Here is a 22485-nt window from a genome sequence, read left to right as displayed (position 1 = left end):
CTCATGGGCATAGGAATAGAGGATGATGAAATATTTTAAAATGACTGTGGCAATGGTTATGCAAGTCTGAATACACTAAGAATCATTGAATTGTACACCTGTAAAGGTGAAATGCACGGCATGTAAACTATATCCCAATAAAGATAGTAAAAAGAGAATCAGCATTTTCATATTTCAAACAGGTGCATTTTATAGTATGTAAATTGTACCTTCATAAAATTGATATACAAAAGGAAAAAAGTCATTGTTTTCTAAAACCATTCCAGTAAGCAGAGTACACATGTGATAATAGACGCAGTGTCCACGGAGCCTGATAACACTGTCTCCCATTTTGCTCTACTCCATGCATGTAAGTACATTACCCTTCTACAAATGCATCCAGTTTAGCCAGTTCATCTGACAAGCCAACCAAGACATCCAGCGTGCCAACCTAAAAGGAAAATATATTCTGTTATTTAGCTGGCATCCTTTTTTAAAAAATACAAGCTGATACATCTTGACTTAAAGTTCTTGCGAATCTTAAATTCTCCCTATTTTATTTCATAATGTGTAAGTATGTTAAAAGATGTTTGCCAGACATTTCAAAGCTATTTATATGTACAAGATAATCCTTTAATTCATGGGTACAAGCACCACTTAAGACTTGAAGACTCCTCAAAGACAGGTCTGTGCTTGTACTATTCAATGACACTGGATCATCTGAAATCTTAGTTTACAACACAGGCTCTCGAGTAGGAGGTCCACAGATATGTGCTAGAGGGTCTGTAATTAAATTGGCATGCAAAACTGTGCACAGTGAGTACGTTTTGGAGGAAACGTCCTGTCTCAAAGGTATCCGTAACTCCAAAAATATTAAGAATTGGTCATTTTATTGTATTTATTTATTTATTTATTTATTTATTTATTTATATTTTTGAGATGGAGTCTCGCTCTGTCACCCAGGCTGGAGTGTGGTGATCTTGGCTCACTGCAACCTCCGCCTCCTGGATTCTAGCGATTCTTCTGCCTCAGCCTCCCAAGTAGCTGGGATTACAGGCGCCTGCCACCACACCTGGCTAATTTTTGTATTTTCAGTAGAGACTGGGTTTCACCATGTTGGCCAGGCTGGTCTCAAAATCCTGACCTCAGGAGATCCGCTTACCTCAGTCTCCCAAAAGTGCTGGGTTTACAGGCCCCACCGCACCCGACCAAGAATCAGTCATTTTAAATATTTCTTAAATGAATGTTGCCTACGACTCCCTCATTCAGTTAACTAGCAAAATGTCAGTATCATGATCTTTTCTATTCTTTACAAATGTTCCATCAACTGATTACTGGATACCTGCTTCACTTTGATGTTGCTAGATTACGAATCTTTAATACAGTAAATCTTAAATAGATTAACCAGATTAAATAACTGGGTTAGATTTGTCAAGTATGATTAAGTAGGTGCTATGGTAACACATTTACAATGTAAGAATCAGTGTAACATAAATTTTTTAACAACTTCACTATGATATTTAAGAATATATACTACTAAGAGTTTTAATTTCTGAAAATGGTATTTGTGAATGTAATACATCAAACATTTTCATAAGATTTTTCATTGCAATTTAGAAGAGCACAGAAAGCCTGAGAGACGTTATTTCAATTTGGTAGTTTACTTCTAGTATTTGTTTTTTTTTTTTTTTTTTTTGAGACGGAGTCTCGCTCTGTCGCCCAGGCTGGAGTACAGTGGCCGGATCTCAGCTCACTGCAAGCTCCGCCTCCCGGGTTCACGCCATTCTCCTGCCTCAGCCTCCGGAATAGCTGGAACTACAGGCGCCCGCCACCTCGCCCGGCTAGTTTTTTGTATTTTTTAGTAGAGACGGGGTTTCACCGTGTTAGCCAGGATGGTCTCGATCTCCTGACCTCGTGATCCACCCGTCTCGGCCTCCCAAAGTGCTGGGATTACAGGCTTGAGCCACCGCGCCCGGCGGCTTCTAGTATTTCAAAGATGATACATTGTAAATCATGCCAATGGCTGGAGAGGAGGTTTTCTTTGGAAGGAACCTGGGTATCTCATTTCCACTAACAGAGAGAACTGGCCCTCCCCTGAATGATGAACTCATATGCAATTCTGCACAGTGCAGCTTCACCTTTAAGTCAGGAATATTGAACTTGGAAGTCACAGCAAGATTATTGTTCTTTGAAGTTGCCGCATGCAATTTCTCCCATGTTTGCTGACAGGTTTTCTCCCCAGGAGCAGATATAAGCCAGAACTCAGTCATGTTTGTTACTGGGTATTTCCTCAAAAATCAAGAGAGATTCTGAAATGTAAAACAAAACAAAAGAAATATATTTAAAATCATTTGTTTCTAAAGTCTTTCAGAGTCATAGGAGACGTTGTAACATATAACCTGTTTCAAAACTAATCTAATATTGGCATATGATCTCCAGCAAAGTGAAATTTACCTACCTCAAAGTAAATCTATATAAATGGTGAAAAAAATGATTTATTTATGATATCAGGAAAGTGAAGTGATAAAAACCTAGTATGTGAAGTACCTACTTTTTTTCATTATAAAACATTCTTAATGGGAGTTAGTCAAGAAGTGAGATTACCCAAAATACCAGCCACCAATAGTTTCCTTCAACCAAAAAGGTGGAGAGTTACAAATTTATAGGTTTATCTTAAACTTTTTTTTTTTTTTTTTTTTTTGAGACAGTGTCTCACTCTGTCGTCCAGGCTGGAGGGCAGTGGCACAATCTCGGCTCACTGCAACCTCCGCCTCCCAGGTTCAAGCGATTTTTGTGCCTCAGTCTCCTGAGTAGCTGGGATTACAGCCATGCACCACCACGCTCAGTTAATTTTTGTATTTTTAGTACAGACAGGTTTTTGTCATGTTGGCCAGGCCGGTCTTAAACTCCTGGCCTCAAGTGATCCACTGCACCCAACCTATCTCAAACTTTTAAAGCTTACAACCAAAAAAAGGAAATTTAAAAAAAAAAAAAAAAGCATAACTTTTATCTTGAAGAAAGAATTTAATTGAATCAATGCATTTATAAACAGCAGTCACCAAATAAATCTGTCACATTGGCTTAGCAAATCCTACAAGGCTAGTAAATTTGGTGGTTAATTCTAATCCATAGTCAATCTAGAGAAATCTCAAATCTTTGATGCATACACTTAGTTGCCATTGAACATTTACAAATTTGAAAAAAAAAAACAAAAAACAAAAAACAAATAAAACTTGCCAATCTGCTCGGCTATTTTAAAATACAGGGAGTTGGGAGGGTGGCGTTAATGTAACATTTTTGGATCTGAGAGGCAGGCTGCACATCTCCCTTTCCAAAGAGTCCCATTAAGATTCACTTAACCCTCTCTACAATCTCTTTTCCTCCTCCTCCTCCTCCTCCTTCCCCTTCCCACACACACAGAAGGGTGAAAAAACTATAGAGATAAAACTATTCAGAATCTAGGTAGGTAAAGCACATAAACACAAGTGATAAAAATCAAAGTATTTTGGTACCATTATTCCCATTTTAATGTGCGTTCATGAGAACCAACATAAGCTTTCTGCTAACACTGCTTATTTAATCTCTCCTGAAACTAATATTTAATGTCTCTAAATTGAACATAACTATCTTACGAAGTTGTCCTGACAACAAAATCAGATAATTAAGGTGAAAAAAGTTTGTAAATGTAACTTTCCTTTAAAATGTAAAGTATTATAGTTAATCATAATGGACTTTCATAATTACAGTAGTCCGTTTTAATTAAAGTACCTATGATTAGGTAATCAATGCTACCTACCCATTACAATACCTTTGAAAGTGAACTTAACATAGATGTCATCCTATATACTTGTTAATTTTTCTAACTACTGTTTAGAGAGGATCTACCATATAAAAAGTACTGCTATAAATGCATTATTAGTTCAATTCATCTTCCCAACACCTCTACGAGGTAAATATCATGCTTCCCATTTACAGGTAAGAAATGGAGGTTAAACCCGGTACAGATGTAGACGGTGGTATCAAATGAATATGTTAAGAAACCATATTCTAGAAAAAAAAAATTTTAAAAGAAACTGTACTGTATGCGGACTTTTCTGACATTACTGATGAAGTTAAACCTTTATCAGCTCTACCTACACCTTCTCAAATGAAAGAGCTACACTTTCCCAAATGGCCAAGAAGTTAAACACAAGCTTTTTAGTGACAGCCAGTCTGGTCAGAGAACAGCACAGCTGAACTGGCCATTCAAGGGTGGAAGCTACTCGTGAGCCCCACGCTCTAATGAGACCATCCAAAGATCAGTTTTGATTTCAAAACAGAAGCAAAAGCAAAATCTTCATTAGCCTACCTGAGAAACTTCAAATACTGAACTTGAAGGCTATTATACTACCATACTCTTATCCAACCTGATTTTTTCGTTCAACCTATTTTTAGAATTATCCAGTGATCATTAATTTTAATTGATATATAATATTCTATTATATGAGTAAACTAAAATTTATTATCTGCTTCTTCCTGGAATGACTGTTCAATTGTTTTTACTTTTTTGCTATTATAAACAATTCTGCTGTGAACAATGTGTACATGTCTCTATCTATGAAAGATTTTCTCTGGGATAAAAGTAAAATAGCTGAGTTATAGGATATGTCTTCAAAGATAGTGGCGACATGTCTTTCCATGCTTCTATGCAGTGTGACTCTGCCACTCCTTCCATCAAAAGGTGGAGCTGGTGACTTGGTTTGACCAACAAAACACATGGAATCCACACTATGCAAGTTCAGGGCTCAGACCTCAAGAGGTCTTGTGTCTTGGACCACTGCCCTCAGACTACCACATAAGGAAGCCAGTTTAGCCTATTGCAAGTGTAGAGAACCAACAACCAGCATGAACCACCAGACATGTGACTGAGGCCATTATGAGCCCTCCAGCCCAGCCAATCTCCCAGCTGAATGCAGCTGCATCAATGAGTCCAGGTAAAACAAACAGAGGGACTACCCCAGCAACCCACAAAATTAGGAGAAATAAGAAATCACTGTTTTAAGCCAATAAGTTTTGGGGTTGTTTGTTGTGCAGCAGGAGACAACTAACACACACCACTGCCAACTCTTCTGGTATTGCCAAACTGTTCTCCAAAGCCTCTACCAACTTAAGTTCCTACCAGCAGAGTAAGTTTCTATTTCCACAACTGAAAAACACACAATAGTATATATTGTTCAGAGTTATATACACTTACTGAAAATACTAAAATATGCATAGGAGAAAGGAGCTTTAGTTTTGTAAGATTTCATTAAAAAAATTGAGCAAATATAGCAAAATGTTAATACTTGCTAATCTGCATGGATGTCATTAATTGCAATATTAAAATTTTTCTGTATATCTGAAATACTTCAAAACTAAATATTTGTACAATTGTTACAAGAATGTATTTAATTTACAAGTTAAAACATAACATTGCAGAGCAAATTTATTTAAAAAAAAAATTTTAGTGAACTTTAAAAGGGGATATTCAGAGAATAATCTAGATACCAAATTAATCCTCAAAGTACAACCTTTTTGTTTTACACCTAGTAGAAATGCTTACTAGTCTGTTTATATCTTCTTATGACCAAGTATAATACATTGCATTGCAGACAATGCTTTTAGAGTTTAGGATTTGTTTTAAAAGTATTTTTGGATCCTGAGACAGGAGGATCACTTGACCTCAGGAGTTTAAGATCAGCCTGGTCAACACAGCGAGGCCGTGTCTCTATTTTTTTTTAATTATTTTTATTTTTAAAAAATCAATTTAAAAAAGTATTTGGGGGTCAATATGTTCAACAATCTAACTGCATAATGTTGCAAGGCTCAGGCTATACCTATACTAACTCCAGAACCTATCTCAAGAAGTTGCTTTTAAAAATAAATTCCTGCTGAAATCTCGTGGACCTATCTCCTGCCCTCTTGTCATCCTGTCCCTGTTCTTCGCAACACCTGGATCACCTCACCACCTATCTCTGGTTTCTTCCAGTTAATACTCTTGCACTTACCGAATCTAGCTTTTTTAGCACAAACTATCTTGAACTTTAACATTTTCAGTTATTAGAAAATCTAATAGCAGCTTTAAACCTCTAATTTTAGTAATCCAGATCTTCTAAGTGATCGTGGTTTCTGGAAAATTGAGATTTTGTTATAATAATTTTATGCAAGTGGTTTTCTGTTAGTATATTTAATGATAAATTTTTGTATCTCCTTTCCTCCCAAAATGGCAGGTAGTAAAGTCAACCGTTAAATTCTTCCTGATGATAGTGCTAAATTATCTAAACTGCTGCTTCCTCAAAGATTGTAATAATATGAGCTATTACAGTAGATGTCACTATCATACTACTTAAGAGTTCCAGAAAATCTTTCCTTCTAACAGGCTTTCAGAGGATTTCAAGGAATAGGAAAGAGGACCTCATTTCTCATCTATAAATAATACCTGCCCTATCTACTTTACTGAGCTTTTATTAGGATCAAAGGAAATAATGTCATGATAAATTCTGAACAAAACTATAGTCTAAAAATATTATAGAAGTTCTCTAATTTAGCTTTTAAAAAATTCTATTTTTTGTAGAGATGGAGTCTTGATATGTTGCTCAGGTTGGTCTCAAACTTCCAGCCTCAAGCAATCCTCCTGCCTTAGCCTCCCAAAGTGCTGAGATTACACGTGTGAGCCACTGTGCTCATAATTCTAGCTTTTAAGTGAGACCTCCCTAGAGCCTAGGCGTTAGAAGATGAGGAAGAAAGGAAGGAAAAGGTGCCTTCTAAGTCTGATGCCGTGCTTTTCACTTCTCATACATCACTTCCATTATCACTACAACCCATGAGATAGGCAGTAATACACAGAGAGGTCAGTAGTTTACCCAAGGTTTCAAGACTGGCAGATGGGGTTCAAATTCAGTTGTGTTTGACTCTACAGGCCACATTCTCTCTATTGTGTCACACTAGGAGAAAAGAATGTTCTGTGGTCTGGTACGCCTGGGCTGTCCTCTTTGAAGAGCGATCCACATGTAAGCTTCAACAACACCTTCACCCTATGTTTGGTTCCAGGCTCAGAGCACCCTGTTGGTACGGTGAATTCTGATAAAGGGATCCAAGCTTCCTTTACTTGTTCCCTTCATCCTGCATCATCACAATTTCTAAAGCAGCATTGCCCAGCATCCAAAACTATCCTACCTCCTAGAAGGAACAATCATTCCTCCAAACAAAAGGACACACACACACAAAATTCAAGATTCAAAGTATACTTTGAGACTAGAGACCAGATACTAGAGATTCAATGGACCTGCCAGATCATGGAGGAAGGAACACAAACTTTGGAGTCCTGCAACAGTTAAAACTCTGACTCTATCCTCTAACTAGTTTCCTCATCTGTGAAGTGGAAATATGACACCTCTCTTCACCCAGCTGTCGGAAAGTATGAATAAAATAATGTACCTAGACCTTCCCCTTTCCATGCGGCCGCCCTTTCTGGGGGTGACTGTATTTGCTGCTGCCCCACCTCATCCTACCTCCCAAGACTCTCCCCCATATCCCAGATGGGAAATATCCTTTGCTTACTCATACTTTATAAATGCCCCTACTACACACTCATCATATTCTCCCTCATTTTTATAACATATTTTCCTCTCCACCTTACTGAGAAATCCTGAAGAGCTAGAATCATATCATCTTCTCTGTGAAACCCTGAGAGCCAGAATACACTAAATTCCTGGCAATAGCAGGGACTTAATAAATGCCTGTTGAATTAATAAAATTCAAATTCAAATATAACAATGATGGAACCAAACAAAAAGTCTGATTAGAGATAAAACAAAGGCAAAAATATTCACGTTTTTTAAATGTGTTTTTTAGTCTTCCAGAAAACCCTTATTTTACAGTAAAAATTAAAAATTGGTAGAGCTGCAGGTTCCTAAGCTTTTGTCTTTTATGTCAAGGGTGAATAAAGTCAAAGATACAAAAAAGAGGGTTTGATAAAGAACCTATCTGTACTTCAGGCAAAGCCATGGCCTCAGTTCTTCTATCCCTCATCAAAGCAAACTAACTCTCAGTAAAGAGCCTAATAGGAAAGACAAGCTACTTAAGTACCTAAGGAGGAATGTAAGAACTTCCTATGACAGTAACATCCTAAGTATTTTGCAAAATCTGTTTTTTCCATTTTTAAACAATGTCCACTGTCAACTTGTCACACAAGTCAGGTAAAAAAATTTCTCCTTGAGGCCAGGCACAGTGGCTCACGCCTGTAATTCCAGCACTTTGGGAGGCTGAGGCAGGCAGATCACCTGAGATCAAGAGTTCAAGACCTGTCTGCCCAACATGGCAAAACCACGTCTTCACTAAAAATACAAAAAAATTAGCCAGGCATGGTGGCATGCGCCTGTAATCCCAGGTACTCAGGAGGCTGAGGCAAGAGAATCACTTGAACCCGGGAGGCAGAGGTTGCAGTGAGCCGAGATGGAGCCACTGCACTCCAGCCTGGGTGACAGACTGAGACTCCGTCTCAAAAAAAAAAAAAAAAAAAAAAATCCTTGAAATTTAAGAACAATTTAAGTTTAGTTTCAAACAAAAATTATCTTTGCAGATGAGTATGTATGTTTTTATTCATCGGAAAATGGGATCCATGTTGCTAAACATATTTCCCTTTTTTTCTCAGCTGCAAGGAAACAAATTGTAAAAATTGGTGGCCATTTGTCATCAACTCACCAAGAACCTGACACCACCTCCTTCACTGCTCGTTTTTATTCATAATTATTTCCCTTTATTTTATCTTGAATACAAAGGAAGTCTGGCCTAAATGTAGCAAGTCATGCTAAACAGAGGCGATGATGATCAAAAAGGCACCCTGATTAAATGGTAGTTTCTCAAGGCTCAGATCCAGGTCTATGTCCGTGTGTGTGTGTGTGTGTGTGTGTGTGTATGTGTATGTGTGTATGTGTGAATGTGTGTATAGCACATTTCTTAATGATCTCCTCTACACTTGAGGCAATTCTAGTCTAGATGCTGGACACTTTCTGAAATGTATGTCTCCAGCCCAGGGCCCTCTGCAGCATCTAGAGTTGTACCCAACCAGTATCCACATCTGACTACAAGACATTTTCCACTTGGATGTCTCAAAAGCAGCTAAAACCCGACATTTCTAGTCAAACTTATGATCTCTTCCCCAATACGCAGTCCTACTCCAGCGTTCCCTGAGTTAGCACAGGTGTACCCCTGCAATATTAGACAATTAGAACTGTCAAATGTTCATAGCAGCCAACACTTACTGGGCACTTCCTATCTACTAGCACCAGTCAAAACACTTCACATGTATGAACTCATTTAGTAGTTAGAGAAACCCCAGTAGAGGGGTAGTAGTTACAAAGAAACTGGGGCACATAAAGCATCTTATATATTATAAAAGATACATTATGTAGTATGTGTCTCATCATAGATCATATGAGAACATATATGCTAAGGATGAATGTATTATATGCTCTCATAGCACCTTCTTTGCAGTATTTCCCTGGGGGTTGGGGAGGGGCACTTTTTACTAGTATCTGTCTTTCAAATAAACTGCCCAGGAGGGTAAGTGGAAATCATGATAGTTTTTGCTCATCATTTTATCCTCAGTACTTGGCATAGAGACCAGCATGGTAGAATCTCAGAAAATATTTGCTGAATATTCTTCAATAAAAACTACTGTGAGGATTAAATGAGATAACATCAAGCACCTGGATTATAGTTGGTTAGCTTCCCTCACTTCCACTGTTTTCTATAAAATCAACTTCATTAAAATATAATGTGTATAGAATTAAATGCACCCATAATAAGAGTTTGATGAGTTTTTGACAAATGTATACATCTGTCTGAGCACTGTCAAAACCAACACTAAGGACACTTCTATCATCCCCAAACCTTCCCTCACACTCAGTCCAGTCAATCCCTACCTCACTGCCAAACCTGGGCAAATGCTGGTCTGCTTTCTGTCACTATAGATTAGTTTTGCCTGATCTAGAATTTCCTTGTAAATGGAAGCATGCATTAGATACTCTTTTGTATCTGGCTTTTGCTCAGCAAGTCTTTGGTATCTGTCCATGTTGTGTGTATTAGTAGTTCAATCTGTTTTATTACTTAGTATTCTATCGCATACATCTACTATAGTCTGTTCATACATTCACCAGTTGATGAACATTTGGATTGTTACTACTGGTTTGGGACCACTAAGAATAGAGATTCTATGAACATTCCTCCACAAAGCTTTCTGTGAAGATATATTTTTATCTTGGATAAAAAGTTCTAAAAGTAGAATTTATAAGTTGAATGATTAATGTATATTTAATTTTATAGGAAATTGGCCAGGCATGGTGGCTCACACCCATAATCCCAACACTTTGGGAAGCTGAGGCAGGTGGATCACTTGAGGCCAGGAGTTCGAGACCAGTCTAGCCAACATGCTGAAACCCCGTCTCTACTAAAATTACAAAAATTAGCCAGGTGTGGTGGTGCAGGCCTGTAATCTCAGCTACATAGGAGGCTGAGGCACAAGAACTGCTTGAACCCAAAAGGTGGAGGTTGCAGTGAGCCATGCCACTGCACTCCAGCCTGGGCGGCAGAGTGAGGAAAGAAAGAAAAGAAAAAGAAAAAGAAAAAAAGTAAGGGGAGGTGAACGGAGGGGAGGGGAGAGGAGACTGACAAACTGTTTTTCAAAGCAGATATATAACATTTTATATTCCCAACAGCAAGGTACTCAGGCTCCAGACGCTCCACCAACACTCAGTGTTCTTCGTCTTTTCATTTTTAGCCATTCCAGTGGGTTGCAGGGTTATGTTGCATTTTCATGATGCATTTCTAATCGGACTAATGAAGTTCAGGGGCTCTTCATGTTATTTGCCATTTGTATATTTTCTATTCAAGTCTTCTGCCCAGTTTTTAGAATACCGGATTCACTTATTGAGTTCCACAAAATTTTTATATGATCTTGACACAACTTCCTTGTGAAATATACATATTGACATATTTTCTCTGTCTGTGGCTTGACTTTTCTTAATGATGCTTTTGAATAGAAGTTTGCAATTCTGCCAATGTCCGATTTATCAGTTTATTTTTGTTTGTTTGTTTGTTTTATAAGATATGCTTTCTGTAGCATGTGAAAAATCTGCCTACCCCAAGGTCACAAGTATTTACTCTGCTTGGAGTTTGTTGAGTTTCTTGGATCCATTCATAGTTTTCATCAAATTTGAAATGTTTTCAGCCATTATTTTTTCTCAAATGTTTTTGCCTTCACTTCCTTCTTTTAACATACAAGATCACATGTATGTTAAACTACTTGATACTGCTCCACAGGTCACTGAGCTTTCATTCATTTTTCTCAGTTGTTTTTCTCACTGTGTTTTATTTTGGATAGTGATATAGTTTGGATGTCTGTCCTCCCCAGATCTCATGTTGAATAAATACCCCATTGTTGGAGCTGGGGCCTGGTGGCTGTCTGGGTCATTGGGACAGATCCCTCATAAATGGCTTGGTGCTCTCCCTGGAGTAATAAGCTACCTTGAAATCTTATTGTTAAAAACAGGATGCCCTCCCCATAGTAAGAAGTTGTCATGAGATCTGACTGTTACCTTCTCCCTAACTCTTGCTCCTTCTCTCACCAAGTGACACTCCTGCTCCCCTTCCCCTCTGCCATGACTCAAGAGCTTCCTGAAGCCTCAACAGAGGCTGAGATCTGGATGCCATGCTTGCACAGCCTAGAGAACTGTGAGCCAAAGAAACCTCTTTATAAATTATCCAGTCTCACAGATTCCTTTATGGCAACAAATACGACTAACAGTCTCTTGCTGTATCTTCTAGTTTGCTGACCTTTTCTTTGGAGTATCTAATCTGTTATTCTTCTCACCAGTGAATATTTCACTTCTTATGTATTTTTTTGCTTTAAGTTCCATTTTTAAAATATCTTCCATTTCTTTCCTCATTATGTTTATGTTTTCTGTTAAAACACTGAGCATATTTGTAAAAATGTTGCACTGTTTATCACTGGACTTTGCTGTCTTCCTTTTAAGAGTGTTGTACTTTGTTCTGGTGGGCAGGTAAGTTCGCAGAGGATCAGCTTGATCCACCCAAGGCTTGTTTTCAAACATTGTTAGGACAGATCTAAGGCCTTACTCTAGGGCTAACTTAGTCTCTAATACTGAGGTCTGACCTTTTGGGGATTCTATTGAATGTCCCAGGTATTCAATAAGGTCTCTCCCCCATATGTGGTCAGAATTCAAATGCCTCCCAGCACCATAAGCTCTGTCAATTCTTTAAAGCTCTTTAGTCATTCGTTGTTAGCGCTCCTGCAGAGATCCCCCTTTAAGTTTCTGGTGTTTATTTCTCTTCCTAGCTCCCTCTCTTTGTCAATCCCACCTGCGAATTTCAGCCAGATAAACCCTCCCCAAGTCCAGTCTCCTCGACTCAGCAAGACCAAGACGCTCTGCATGGGTGTCCGCTTCCTAAAACATGGTGCAGAGAGTATCTACAGGAAAAAGCAGGAGGAATTACTCATTTCCTTTTTCTCAGCTCCCATACTGCCTATTGTCTGATGTCTGGAAGCAGTTTTTTAATATATCTTGTGCAGATTTGTAATTGTTTATGGTGGGAAAGCAAATATGGTACCAGTTACTCCACTGCAGACAAAAACTGAAGTCTCATCTAGTTTTGTTGTACGTATTATTCACAAGTGTTCGGTTTTGCTAATTGTTCTGTTTGTTTCTATGCAGGGATTCAGCCACAACCTCCCAGCCTCTCTCAGCCCCATGTCTTAACATTTAACAGAAAACAAGATTGACAACAATAAAAGGCAAAAATTTACCAAATCTAGGCTAAAAGACTGGTGTACTACTGTGTTTGTGAACAATGGAACACAATGAACATGTATTGCTTTTGTACTAACAAGGAAAATGTTCATTTTTGTTTAAAAAGAAAAACAGCTGCAGCTTGAATAAATGTCTCCAACATTTACTTATGTGTCATTAATCTGCAGATGTAAGGCGTGTTATCTTGATGGGTAAAATATAAATTTATTTAAAAGCATTAATAGGCCAGGTGCAGTGGCTCACACCTTTAATCCCAGCACTTTGGGAGGCCAAGACAGGTGGATCACTTGAGCTCAGGAGTTCGAGACCAACTACGGCCAACATAGTAAAATCCTGTCTCTACTAAAAATACAAAAATTAGCTGGGCATGGTGGTGCACGCCTGTAGTCCCAGTTACTCAGGAGGCTGAGGTGGGAGAATCACTTAAACCCGGCAGGCAGAGGTGGCAGTGAGCCGAGATTGTGCCACTGTACTCCAGCCTGGTCGATAAAGCAAGACTCCATCTCAAAAAATTTTTTTAAAAAATAAAATAAAATAGAGCATTAATATAGCTATAACAACTTGTCATCATTAATAAAATACCTAAGATATATCTTAAATACACTGCATCATCTATTTCTAAAATAATCTAAAATAATTGAATATTACACGAGAGCCCAAGAAAATTCTGCAGATGAGAAACAACAGATGGGCTGGGCTCAGTGGCTCACACCTGTAATCCCAACACTTTGGGAGGCTGAGGTGGGTGGATCACCTGAGGACAGGAATTCAAGACCAGTCTGGGCAACAGGGTGAAATCCTCCATCTCTACTAAATACAAACACTAGCCAGATGTGGTGGCACACGTCTGTAATCTCAGCTACTTGGGAGACTGAGGCAGGAGAATCACTTGAACCCAGGAGGCGGAGGTTGCAGTGAGCCAAGATCACACCTCTGCACTCCAGCCTGGGTGACAGAGAGAGACTCTGTCTAAAAAAGAAAAAAAAAGAAACAAAAGATGGACAATTTCTGGAACACAATTTGGAAATATTTATCAAAACACACAAAATGTGCATATCCTTTGACCTAGCTATGCCAATCTTAAGAAAGGAAATAAGGATATGTATAGGTCTAAACATTAAATTATAAAAAAAAAAAAAAAACTGTTAACAATTATCTCTTGGGAGTGATTATGAACATTTGTTTTCATCCTTTCTGTATATTTCTTTTTCCTAATTCTTTAATAATAAATTATTACATGTAAACACACACACAAAAATGCCCCACCACAGCTTTATTAGGGCAGTATCCTCATAATTGAAAACACTGAAAAGTTTAGAGACCATTAAATGGCATTATAACAAAGAGTCCTGGAGTTCATACAAAAGAGAAGGGCAAATGTGGTTAATTGCAGCTACCTCTGAAGATGTGATCAAAGTTGGTAAACAGTCCTTTTACCTCACTGGGAATCACAGCCAAAGGAAACCCAAATGTCAATTTCAGGAAGCACAATGTAATTGCCAGAGCACTGCGCTGAGGATTTGAAGACTCGAAATCTAATCCCAGTTCTGCATATAATTGTCTGCATAAATGTCTTCACTTGTAAAACGAGAGGATTGGATTGCAATATCCAGGATCCTCTTCTGCTCCTATACTCATTACCTGAACCTATACTAGGTGAGGCCCAGTATTCTTTTTTTCTATTTTAAGTCCCTCAGGTAATTCACCCAAATTTCAGAACCATTATAACAAAACAGGCATTTCTATGATTATACAGTATATTTAAAGTTACAAGAAATGGCAATACTCTTGAAGGCTATGGACAGAAGGCTGAACAACTCACAAAAATATACACCCCTAGTCCTGCTTCTTTCTTGGAAACAAAACTCAAATCTGCCAATCTTTACTGTCATCACTACTAGTGTCCCTGTCTGAGTTTTTCTGCCTTATCCTCGCATTCCTCCTGAGCTCTCTTAATCCATCTTGACCCCAGGTCTCCTTTCTCTTTCCTATTCTGCCTTTGCTTGTTTCGCACAAAACAAACTTCTCTCTTCCAGTTTAAGCCAACCCAAGCCTCCCTTAACAAAATGATTTTCCCAACTAAGTCCATCCATGCACAAAACCTGTTACTGTAATTCCACTACTTCTCCCACATGTCTACTTACACTCATGTCATTAACAGCATCAGGCAGACATCTATTTTATATTTTGTCACACATCTCATCTGATTGTAACTGTTCTCAATTTAAGCTCTTATTCATCTCACAAAATATTTTGGGTGCTTAAGTTCCCAAAACTGTAGCAGGCTCTGAGAAACAAATAAAATGTAGAACCTGTCCTCATGGAGCTTACAACTGGGGGTGGGAGAGAGTGGCAGGTCTTATGAGTAGGCAGGTCTGTGTGTGTGCAGGGAGGGTGGGAGGAAGACTTCATACAGATGTCAAGACAGAAAAAAACACTGAAGATACAGGCAGGTAAAAGGGAAACACTAGTCAATTCTGTAGGCACTTCTATTTTGTCTGACTGCAATAAGTGTGCTGCTTAAAAAAAAAAAAGTAACAATTATTTTTCAACATGGAAGGGAAAAAAGTGTGAGGAAAGGGGAAAGGGAAAAAACAAAAAACAAAAAAACCTGGATCCAAAGCTCTGGGACTGTTAATTTCATTTACTTTATCTCCCACTTCTGAGAGTTTGAAGGCTATGGATTATTTTCCTACCACAATTGATTTGCATACAAAGACAACAAAACAACAACAATTACAACACAAAAGGTGTGTGTGTGGTGGTGGTGGGGGGGGGTTATAAACCTGAACAAGACAGCTGCTGGCACTGCTTCTGTGAATGGAAGGTATGGGATTGACCCAAGATAGGGGCAACTGCAGAAAACAGTACCGCACTCCACTAAGCGCTCCAACACTTAACTGATTTTAATGCTTTCAAGAAAACCAAACCATGGTCTCTGAAATGCAATCACCTTTCACGGTAAATTAAATTTCACAATAAATTAAGCCTAAAAGGTAGTCTCCATGCAAAACAACTTCCTTTTCAATACTTGAAAATACCAAGTTTACTAAAGCAGCTTATTTTAAGAAGCATAAGAAGGCATACCTCAGCTATCAGTGAAGTATCATTTAGTCTTCTAAATGTATACATCAACTTTTAACAGAACTGATCTATGGGAAACATTTACCACAATCCACTCAGGTAAAAAGTTGCCACATCCTACCCTAGAAATCACTAACACCATACAAATAAAAAGTAAAAATAACTATTTCCTCTTTGAATGTAAAAATTCTATCCTTCAAAACAGAAGCATCTTAATTGGGATTGTGGCAGGGGCTTGCACATAATACAATTTGTTTAAACATTTTCAGTAACTTTACCTTTCAAGGAATACTTCCACGATTCATATGAAATGAGATGTTTAAATTGTCAGAATATATGATGTAGTTTTTGTTTGTTTGTTTGTTTGTTTTTTTGCCCAGGTTGGAGTGCCATTGGCGCGATCTCGGCTCACTGAAACTTCTGCCTCCTGGGTTTAAGCAATTCTCCTGCCTCAGCTTCCTGAGTAGCTGGGATTACAGGCACGAGCCACCATGCCCAGCTATTTTTTGTATTTTCAGTAGAGATGGAATTTCACCATGTTGGCCAGGCTGCTCTTGAACTCCTGACCTCAAGGGATCTGCCTGCCTTTGCCCCCCAAAGCACTGGGATTACAGGCGTGAACCACCACGCCCGGCCCCGCCGTTCTTAAATAAATCTTAAATATTCCATGCTTTGTTTTCAATGGAAACAACACTTACAAATGCTCTATAATCCTATTAAGTCTACCATAATTTATTGCCATAAGTATACTTAAATATGAAAGACAATTTAATCTTTATTAGATACATTTTATCAACAACTACAATTTTTTTTATTCCACATTTGCCTAGAAAGCAATATGTAAAAGCAAAGCCTTACTTTCACATAGATGCCTATCATAAAAACTGGAAACACATTGTGACATCGTGGAGTGGGGTTGGGGATGTAACACAGACACAATACAATGCTGGAAAAACTTCTAGTAACTTCTGGTAAAGCTGCTGAATTGGCAGACGTGGCCAGGAGGGCCCTGTCAAACACCCATTACTGCAAGTAATCACCAAAACCTTCTCAGCTTCTAGAGACTCCTCCTCTGCACAGGCAACTCAGCAGCGACCCAGAGGGCAAATAATTCCTTCCATGCCAGGGGATTCCCTGAATCTACACTCATGGCTCACAAAACATGACTTCCCTTTTCTTCAGGGCCGGTAATTTATAATAGTGACTGGAGTACAGTACCACATTCTGCTAGAAGGTGTATCTCTAATACAATGTATTTTGGCATGAAATTCACCAACTTAAAGACTTTAAGATAAGTTAGTTTTCTCCAATTCATGACTCTAAGTAAGGCTGAGATTCTGTTTACAGGTAACACTGAATATGTACCATGTGTGGTGCCCAGTGATAAGCACTTCCATCTACTGAAGCAATTTTGTACTTAATTCCTTCAAAAGAGATGTTATCACCACCCCCACTTGCAAACGAGGGAACAGCTGGTGAAATTAGTTGCCCAAAGTCAGTTAGTGACTACATTTTGAGATTGAGGGGACTCTATTTGAGTTATTCATGCAGTTTTATGAAAGACAAGTGCCTCAAATAAATATTAGGATATAGTTTCAGTAATTTTATACTAAAGGAGTTACATTAAAACATCAAAAACTGGATTTTAAATTACTTGACTTCCATTATATGCAGTTTATTAAAATATTTTTAATCTCTGTATCCTCAACATCTTAATAGTTGCCCAACAAATAAACAATGACACCACATGCATGTTTTGCAACCAAATGGTGCCTCTCTCCTCGAGGAGGAGTTTGGAAATGTATGGGAGCATTTTGGGTTGTCCCAGTGTGGAGATCGCTAATCAGCATTTACTGGGAGGGGCGAAACAGACCTCCAAACTGCCAATAGCACCCACACAGAAACACTAAACTATCGGCTGATTCAAAAGGAAAACCTTTCATGGTAAAGTTAAACCACCTGTTAACATGCCTTAATTTATAACTTCTTATTCCTTGATAGTCTGCTTAAAATACCTTAGAAGATACATTGATCCCTTTCTATAAAACATCACTTACCTAGCATTTTCAAATACACACACATACTCACACAGACACACACACAACCCCCACATTTTAGATATACAGTTAATACTTTCATCCCCTGATATAACCAAAGCACCTCTCCTCCACTGCCTACCTGGCTCATTTTTTTAACTCAATAAATGCATAGCACATTTGCATATGGTATAATGTTAGAAGTAGATGTACCGCTGGAAAAAAATTGTTTCAGCATCAAGAATATAGTTTGAAATTTCTAGTTCCAAGAATCACTCATGTCAATAGGAAATTTTAGATTGCCTTGGTTTATTGCCTAAGCTTCCCAAGGGCACTATGCTAATGTTTATACTCTGTCTTAAAAAAATTGATGAAAAATGGAAATCTAACATGAATTAATTTATAAATAAAATGATATATAATTGCACATCCAAAGAGTGAAAAAGGTGTAACCTGTAGATAGATTTAAATATGTCCAAGAGCAAAATTGTAAGTAGGAGGTACTCAGCCAAAACTGTAGTACTCCTAAGCAGAATCAAGTTCAAAAGAAAACTTACTGCTTAGGGATGGGTGAACTACATGGAGACCTTTGGCAAAGGTTTACTTTGGCATTCCAGTTGGCCAATGGTATTATCTCACGAGTTGTGGAAATAATCACAAAATCAGATTTTTGAATTTTTTTTTTTTTTTTTTTTTTGAGACGGAGTCTCGCTCTGTCGCCCAGGCTGGAGTGCAGTGGCTGGATCTCAGCTCACTGCAAGCTCCGCTTCCCGGGTTTACGCCATTCTCCTGCCTCAGCCTCCCGAGTAGCTGGGACTACAGGCGCCCGCCACCTCGCCCGGCTAGTTTTTTGTATTTTTAGTAGAGACGGGGTTTCACCATGTTAGCCAGGATGGTCTCGATCTCCTGACCTTGTGATCCGCCCATCTCGGCCTCCCAAAGTGCTGGGATTACAGGCTTGAGCCACCGCGCCCGGCTAAGTTTCTTTTTAAGTTGCAAAAACTAATGTACATGAGGTTCCTAAGACCAATATACCAAAAAAATAAAAATGAGTATTTTGTGCCAAGTTTTAAAAGCTGAATTACACTATCTAGCTCTCAACATTTAGTTAGATCCTGAGTACTGTTTCTTTAGATTTTATCTAGTCCCTGCAAGGTATACCAAAAGAGAAAAAGATCCAGGACTTCTGAGACAGAACCCTGAGACTCACTCTTCAGCGTAATTTGAGACTCACTTGTTGCCAAAGAACTGTGATTGACAACCGGAGCACTTTCAGTTCACCTTGTTGTTCATTGTCTCCTCCAGATGAACTGTAAATTGAACAGCTCTGCCCAAGATTACAGATAAGACACAGCCCACCACTGCCAATTCCTTTGAAGCTGTTCTACCAGAAAAAGTTCATCAAAAGTGCTGAATCTTCAGGGAGAAGTTCGCCAAAAAAAAAAAAAATGCTGAATCAAAGACTATTGTGCACTTCAAAAAACTCGCCCTTTTCTCTAGATGTGACTGTGGTTTTAGTACTGTGTAGGTAATCAGCAGGAATACATCAGCAGTCAGAAACTGTGGCAGTTACTCCGGACTCAGCCAAATCACTTTACCTGTTTCTAGTTCCAGGTTGCCATCTATATAAAGAATAGCATTTTCATTCACTGTCTTTCAAAGAACTGTGAGAACAAAATAGACATGAAAGTGATCCCTCCCTGTAACTAACATATTTCAATAAAAGATATTCTGAAATAGACGACCTTACAAAAGGATAAATTTGAAAAGCCAAAACAAATTTTTGCAAAAGAGCCTCCGATATGTACTTCAGGACTGCCTCGAGGGTAGTTACAACTACCCTGTGAAGGGTGTAGATAGAATCTAATCATTCTTTCCCTTCCCCAACTCCTGAACCCTCTAAAAGTGAGTACAGTTAAACGTTCTCCTTAAGTCCTCAGTGGAGAGAGAAGGTATCCTGCCTTCAAATCCTTCAGTGGATTACAACAATGTTTCCCTGAGCGGGTCTCCCCTCATTCACTTTTGCCACCCTCCATTATTCCCAAAAAAAAAGCCACAACCTGTCTCAATCCACTGCCTGTAATCTTTACAGGCTTCCCTCTGTTTTTAGAATAAAAGCTCTGCTTGGCCTGACCCCAGCTTTCTCCACCTGCCTCTCTCCCTCCCCATGTCAGCCACGCTAGCCTTTCAAAAACGCTGAAAAGCTTTTTTCCTCTTCACATTTCAGGGCCTTGACATACGCTGTTGCTGCAGCCTGAAACGTTCCTTTTTCGTTTTTCACAGACAGGGGTCTAGCTCTGTTTCCCAGGAGGGAGTGCAGTGGCATGATCATAGCTCACTGCAGCCTCGAACTACTGGGCTCAAATGATCCTCTCGCCTCAGCCTTCCTAGCAGCTAGGACTACAGGCACGCACCACTCCCAGCTAGTTATTTTTTTATTTTTTGTAGAGACGGGGTTCTCACTATGTTGCCCAGGCTGGTCCTGAACTCCTGGCCTCAAGCAATCCTCCCACCTCAGCCTCCCAAAATGTTGGGATTACAGTCATAAGCCACTCTGACAGGCCTGGAATGTTCTTTTCATTCACACCTTCACATTCCTTTTTCAGTCTCTTTTCAGATCTCAGGTCAAAAGTCATACCCTCTCAGAGGGAGAGGGTATGAAGAAAATAAACAAAATTGTTTTAATTTTTAAAAAGTCATATTCTTAGCAATGCCTTTTTTTTTTTTTTTTTTTTTTTTGAGACGGAGTCTCGCTCTGTCGCCCAGGCTGGAGTGCAGTGGCGCGATCTCGGCTCACTGCAAGCTCCGCCTCCCGGGTTCACGCCATTCTCCTGCCTCAGCCTCCCGAGTAGCTGGGACTACAGGCGCCCACAACCGCGCCCGGCTAATTTTTTGTATTTTTAGTAGAGACGGGGTTTCACCGTGGTCTCGATCTCCTGACCTTGTGATCCGCCCGCCTCGGCCTCCCAAAGTGCTGGGATTACAGGCGTGAGCCACCGCGCCCGGCCAGCAATGCCTTTTTTAAATCTTCCATAATACACATGCCCCTAGTACACTCTTTCATACCACTGTTATTCCTTCAAAGCACATTTCACGCTTGATTTTTAAAATCCATCCCCTATGCTTGCCTGTAAGCTCTATAAAGACAATTTTCTAAACCCTACCATCAGCACTGTACCTGCATATAGCATGTATTCAATACACATTATTTGCATGAATAAGTAAATGACTACCATTCAAAAGTCCTCGTTACCTGACTCCCAACTTTCTTTCCCACTTCTCCACAGTGCAATCCACTACAAAAGCTAGACTTCTGACTCCCCAAGAAGCATTCCCTATCCCAATCTTCAGGCTTTCAAATACTGTGGCTTTCCCCGTCTGTAAAATTACTCCCATTTCTCTCAACCTGTTCAAATCCTAAGGGCTTGCCAAGACTCAAGTTTTCTTTCCTCCAGAATATTTTCCCATAGTGCCAGTTTACACGTGTCGTTGCTCCACACTTTCTAAGCACTTCGCATTCTCTTTTTGGTAATTATATATAAACTGCATCGTATTTTAACGTGTCCTGTGTGTGACTTTTCTCTCCAACATTAGTGCGAACTCCTAAGGATAGACTGTTTACATCCCACCGCTCCATTCCCAGAGCGGTGCTAAGTACTGGGCTCTCACTGAAGCATGTGATTTTTCCCTAACATATCAGAATTTTCCTCTGAAAAGGGTACTAGCTTCCGCCACACTCCTGTTTCTCAAGTGATTCAATATGCCTTACGTGACTCTCACCAAGTTCTCTTCTAGGTTTTTGTTTTGGTTTTTTGCCTACCCTCCCCCATTCTACTAAAAAATAGTTGGGTTCTCTGGATTCCTCTTCTTTCCCATTCCTAGAGGGACCTTGTGTACTCTGTGAGGGCTCCCTGCCTGCAGTGAGGGGCTACTAGGCCTTTAAACTGTCATCCACCACCCCCGACCCCCTGACACCCGCGAACTCCCCCCCACACACACCCAGTGAAGGCACTTGAGCTAGCTGTGACCTCACACACACCACTCCATAGCCTCACCTGGACCTCTCTGTCACTTCATCCCCCTCAATCAGGCGGTGTGCATTCCTACCCAAGAAGAAAGGTGCCAAATCGCTCGCTCTCTCCTTTCAGGCTGTCATTAACTACCCACGAGAGCTTTCTCTTTTTCCCTCCTTCTCTTCCTTAGAGACGGAACCTAGGCCCCAGACGGTGAATTGGCGCCGAGAAAGCAGACACAGCCACCCAGCCAGCTCCAGCTCCAACGCCACGGTCTCTGCCCCCGCACCCACCCCCGTCCTTCCCAGACGGCGACCGCAGCGCAAGCTTCGGCCTGACCAGGACTCCCCATCCGGGGAGAGCCATCGCTCACTGACCCAGGAAGGTGTCAAACGAGGAAGTGACAGCAGTAACAGGTACGGAGGCGGGCGGCCTGGCGGACGCTATCGGCTCAGCGCTCCATCCCCTCCCGACCTAAGCTCCGGCCTCAAGGCTTCCTCTACCCCAGCGCCCACAGAACAAGTC

The 22485-nt window shown here is 39.8% G+C and overlaps 1 protein-coding gene across 2 annotated transcripts in view; it reads right to left on the bottom strand.

Annotated features, from left to right (window-relative positions):
* The window catches only part of ATP6V1C1 (ATPase H+ transporting V1 subunit C1), a 52140-nt gene extending 29655 nt beyond the window's left edge, over positions 1 to 22485 (bottom strand). Inside the window, exons 1-3 of one of the 2 annotated variants that reach the window (XM_005563847.5) lie at positions 22003 to 22485; positions 2118 to 2288; positions 363 to 430 (exon numbers count right to left, since the gene is read on the bottom strand). In XM_005563847.5, the coding sequence (XP_005563904.1) occupies positions 363 to 430; positions 2118 to 2249 (200 nt within the window). In that variant the 5' untranslated portion in view covers positions 2250 to 2288; positions 22003 to 22485. The remainder of the gene's footprint in view (positions 1 to 362; positions 431 to 2117; positions 2289 to 22002) is intronic. The other variant, XM_045398577.3, reaches the window with a different exon arrangement.

This window comes from Macaca fascicularis, chromosome 8 (genome assembly GCF_037993035.2).
Source record: "Macaca fascicularis isolate 582-1 chromosome 8, T2T-MFA8v1.1".
Taxonomy (NCBI): domain Eukaryota; kingdom Metazoa; phylum Chordata; class Mammalia; order Primates; family Cercopithecidae; genus Macaca; species Macaca fascicularis.
The sequence above is the reverse complement of the archived record's forward strand: the minus strand, read 5'-3'. Positions and strand labels throughout refer to the sequence as shown.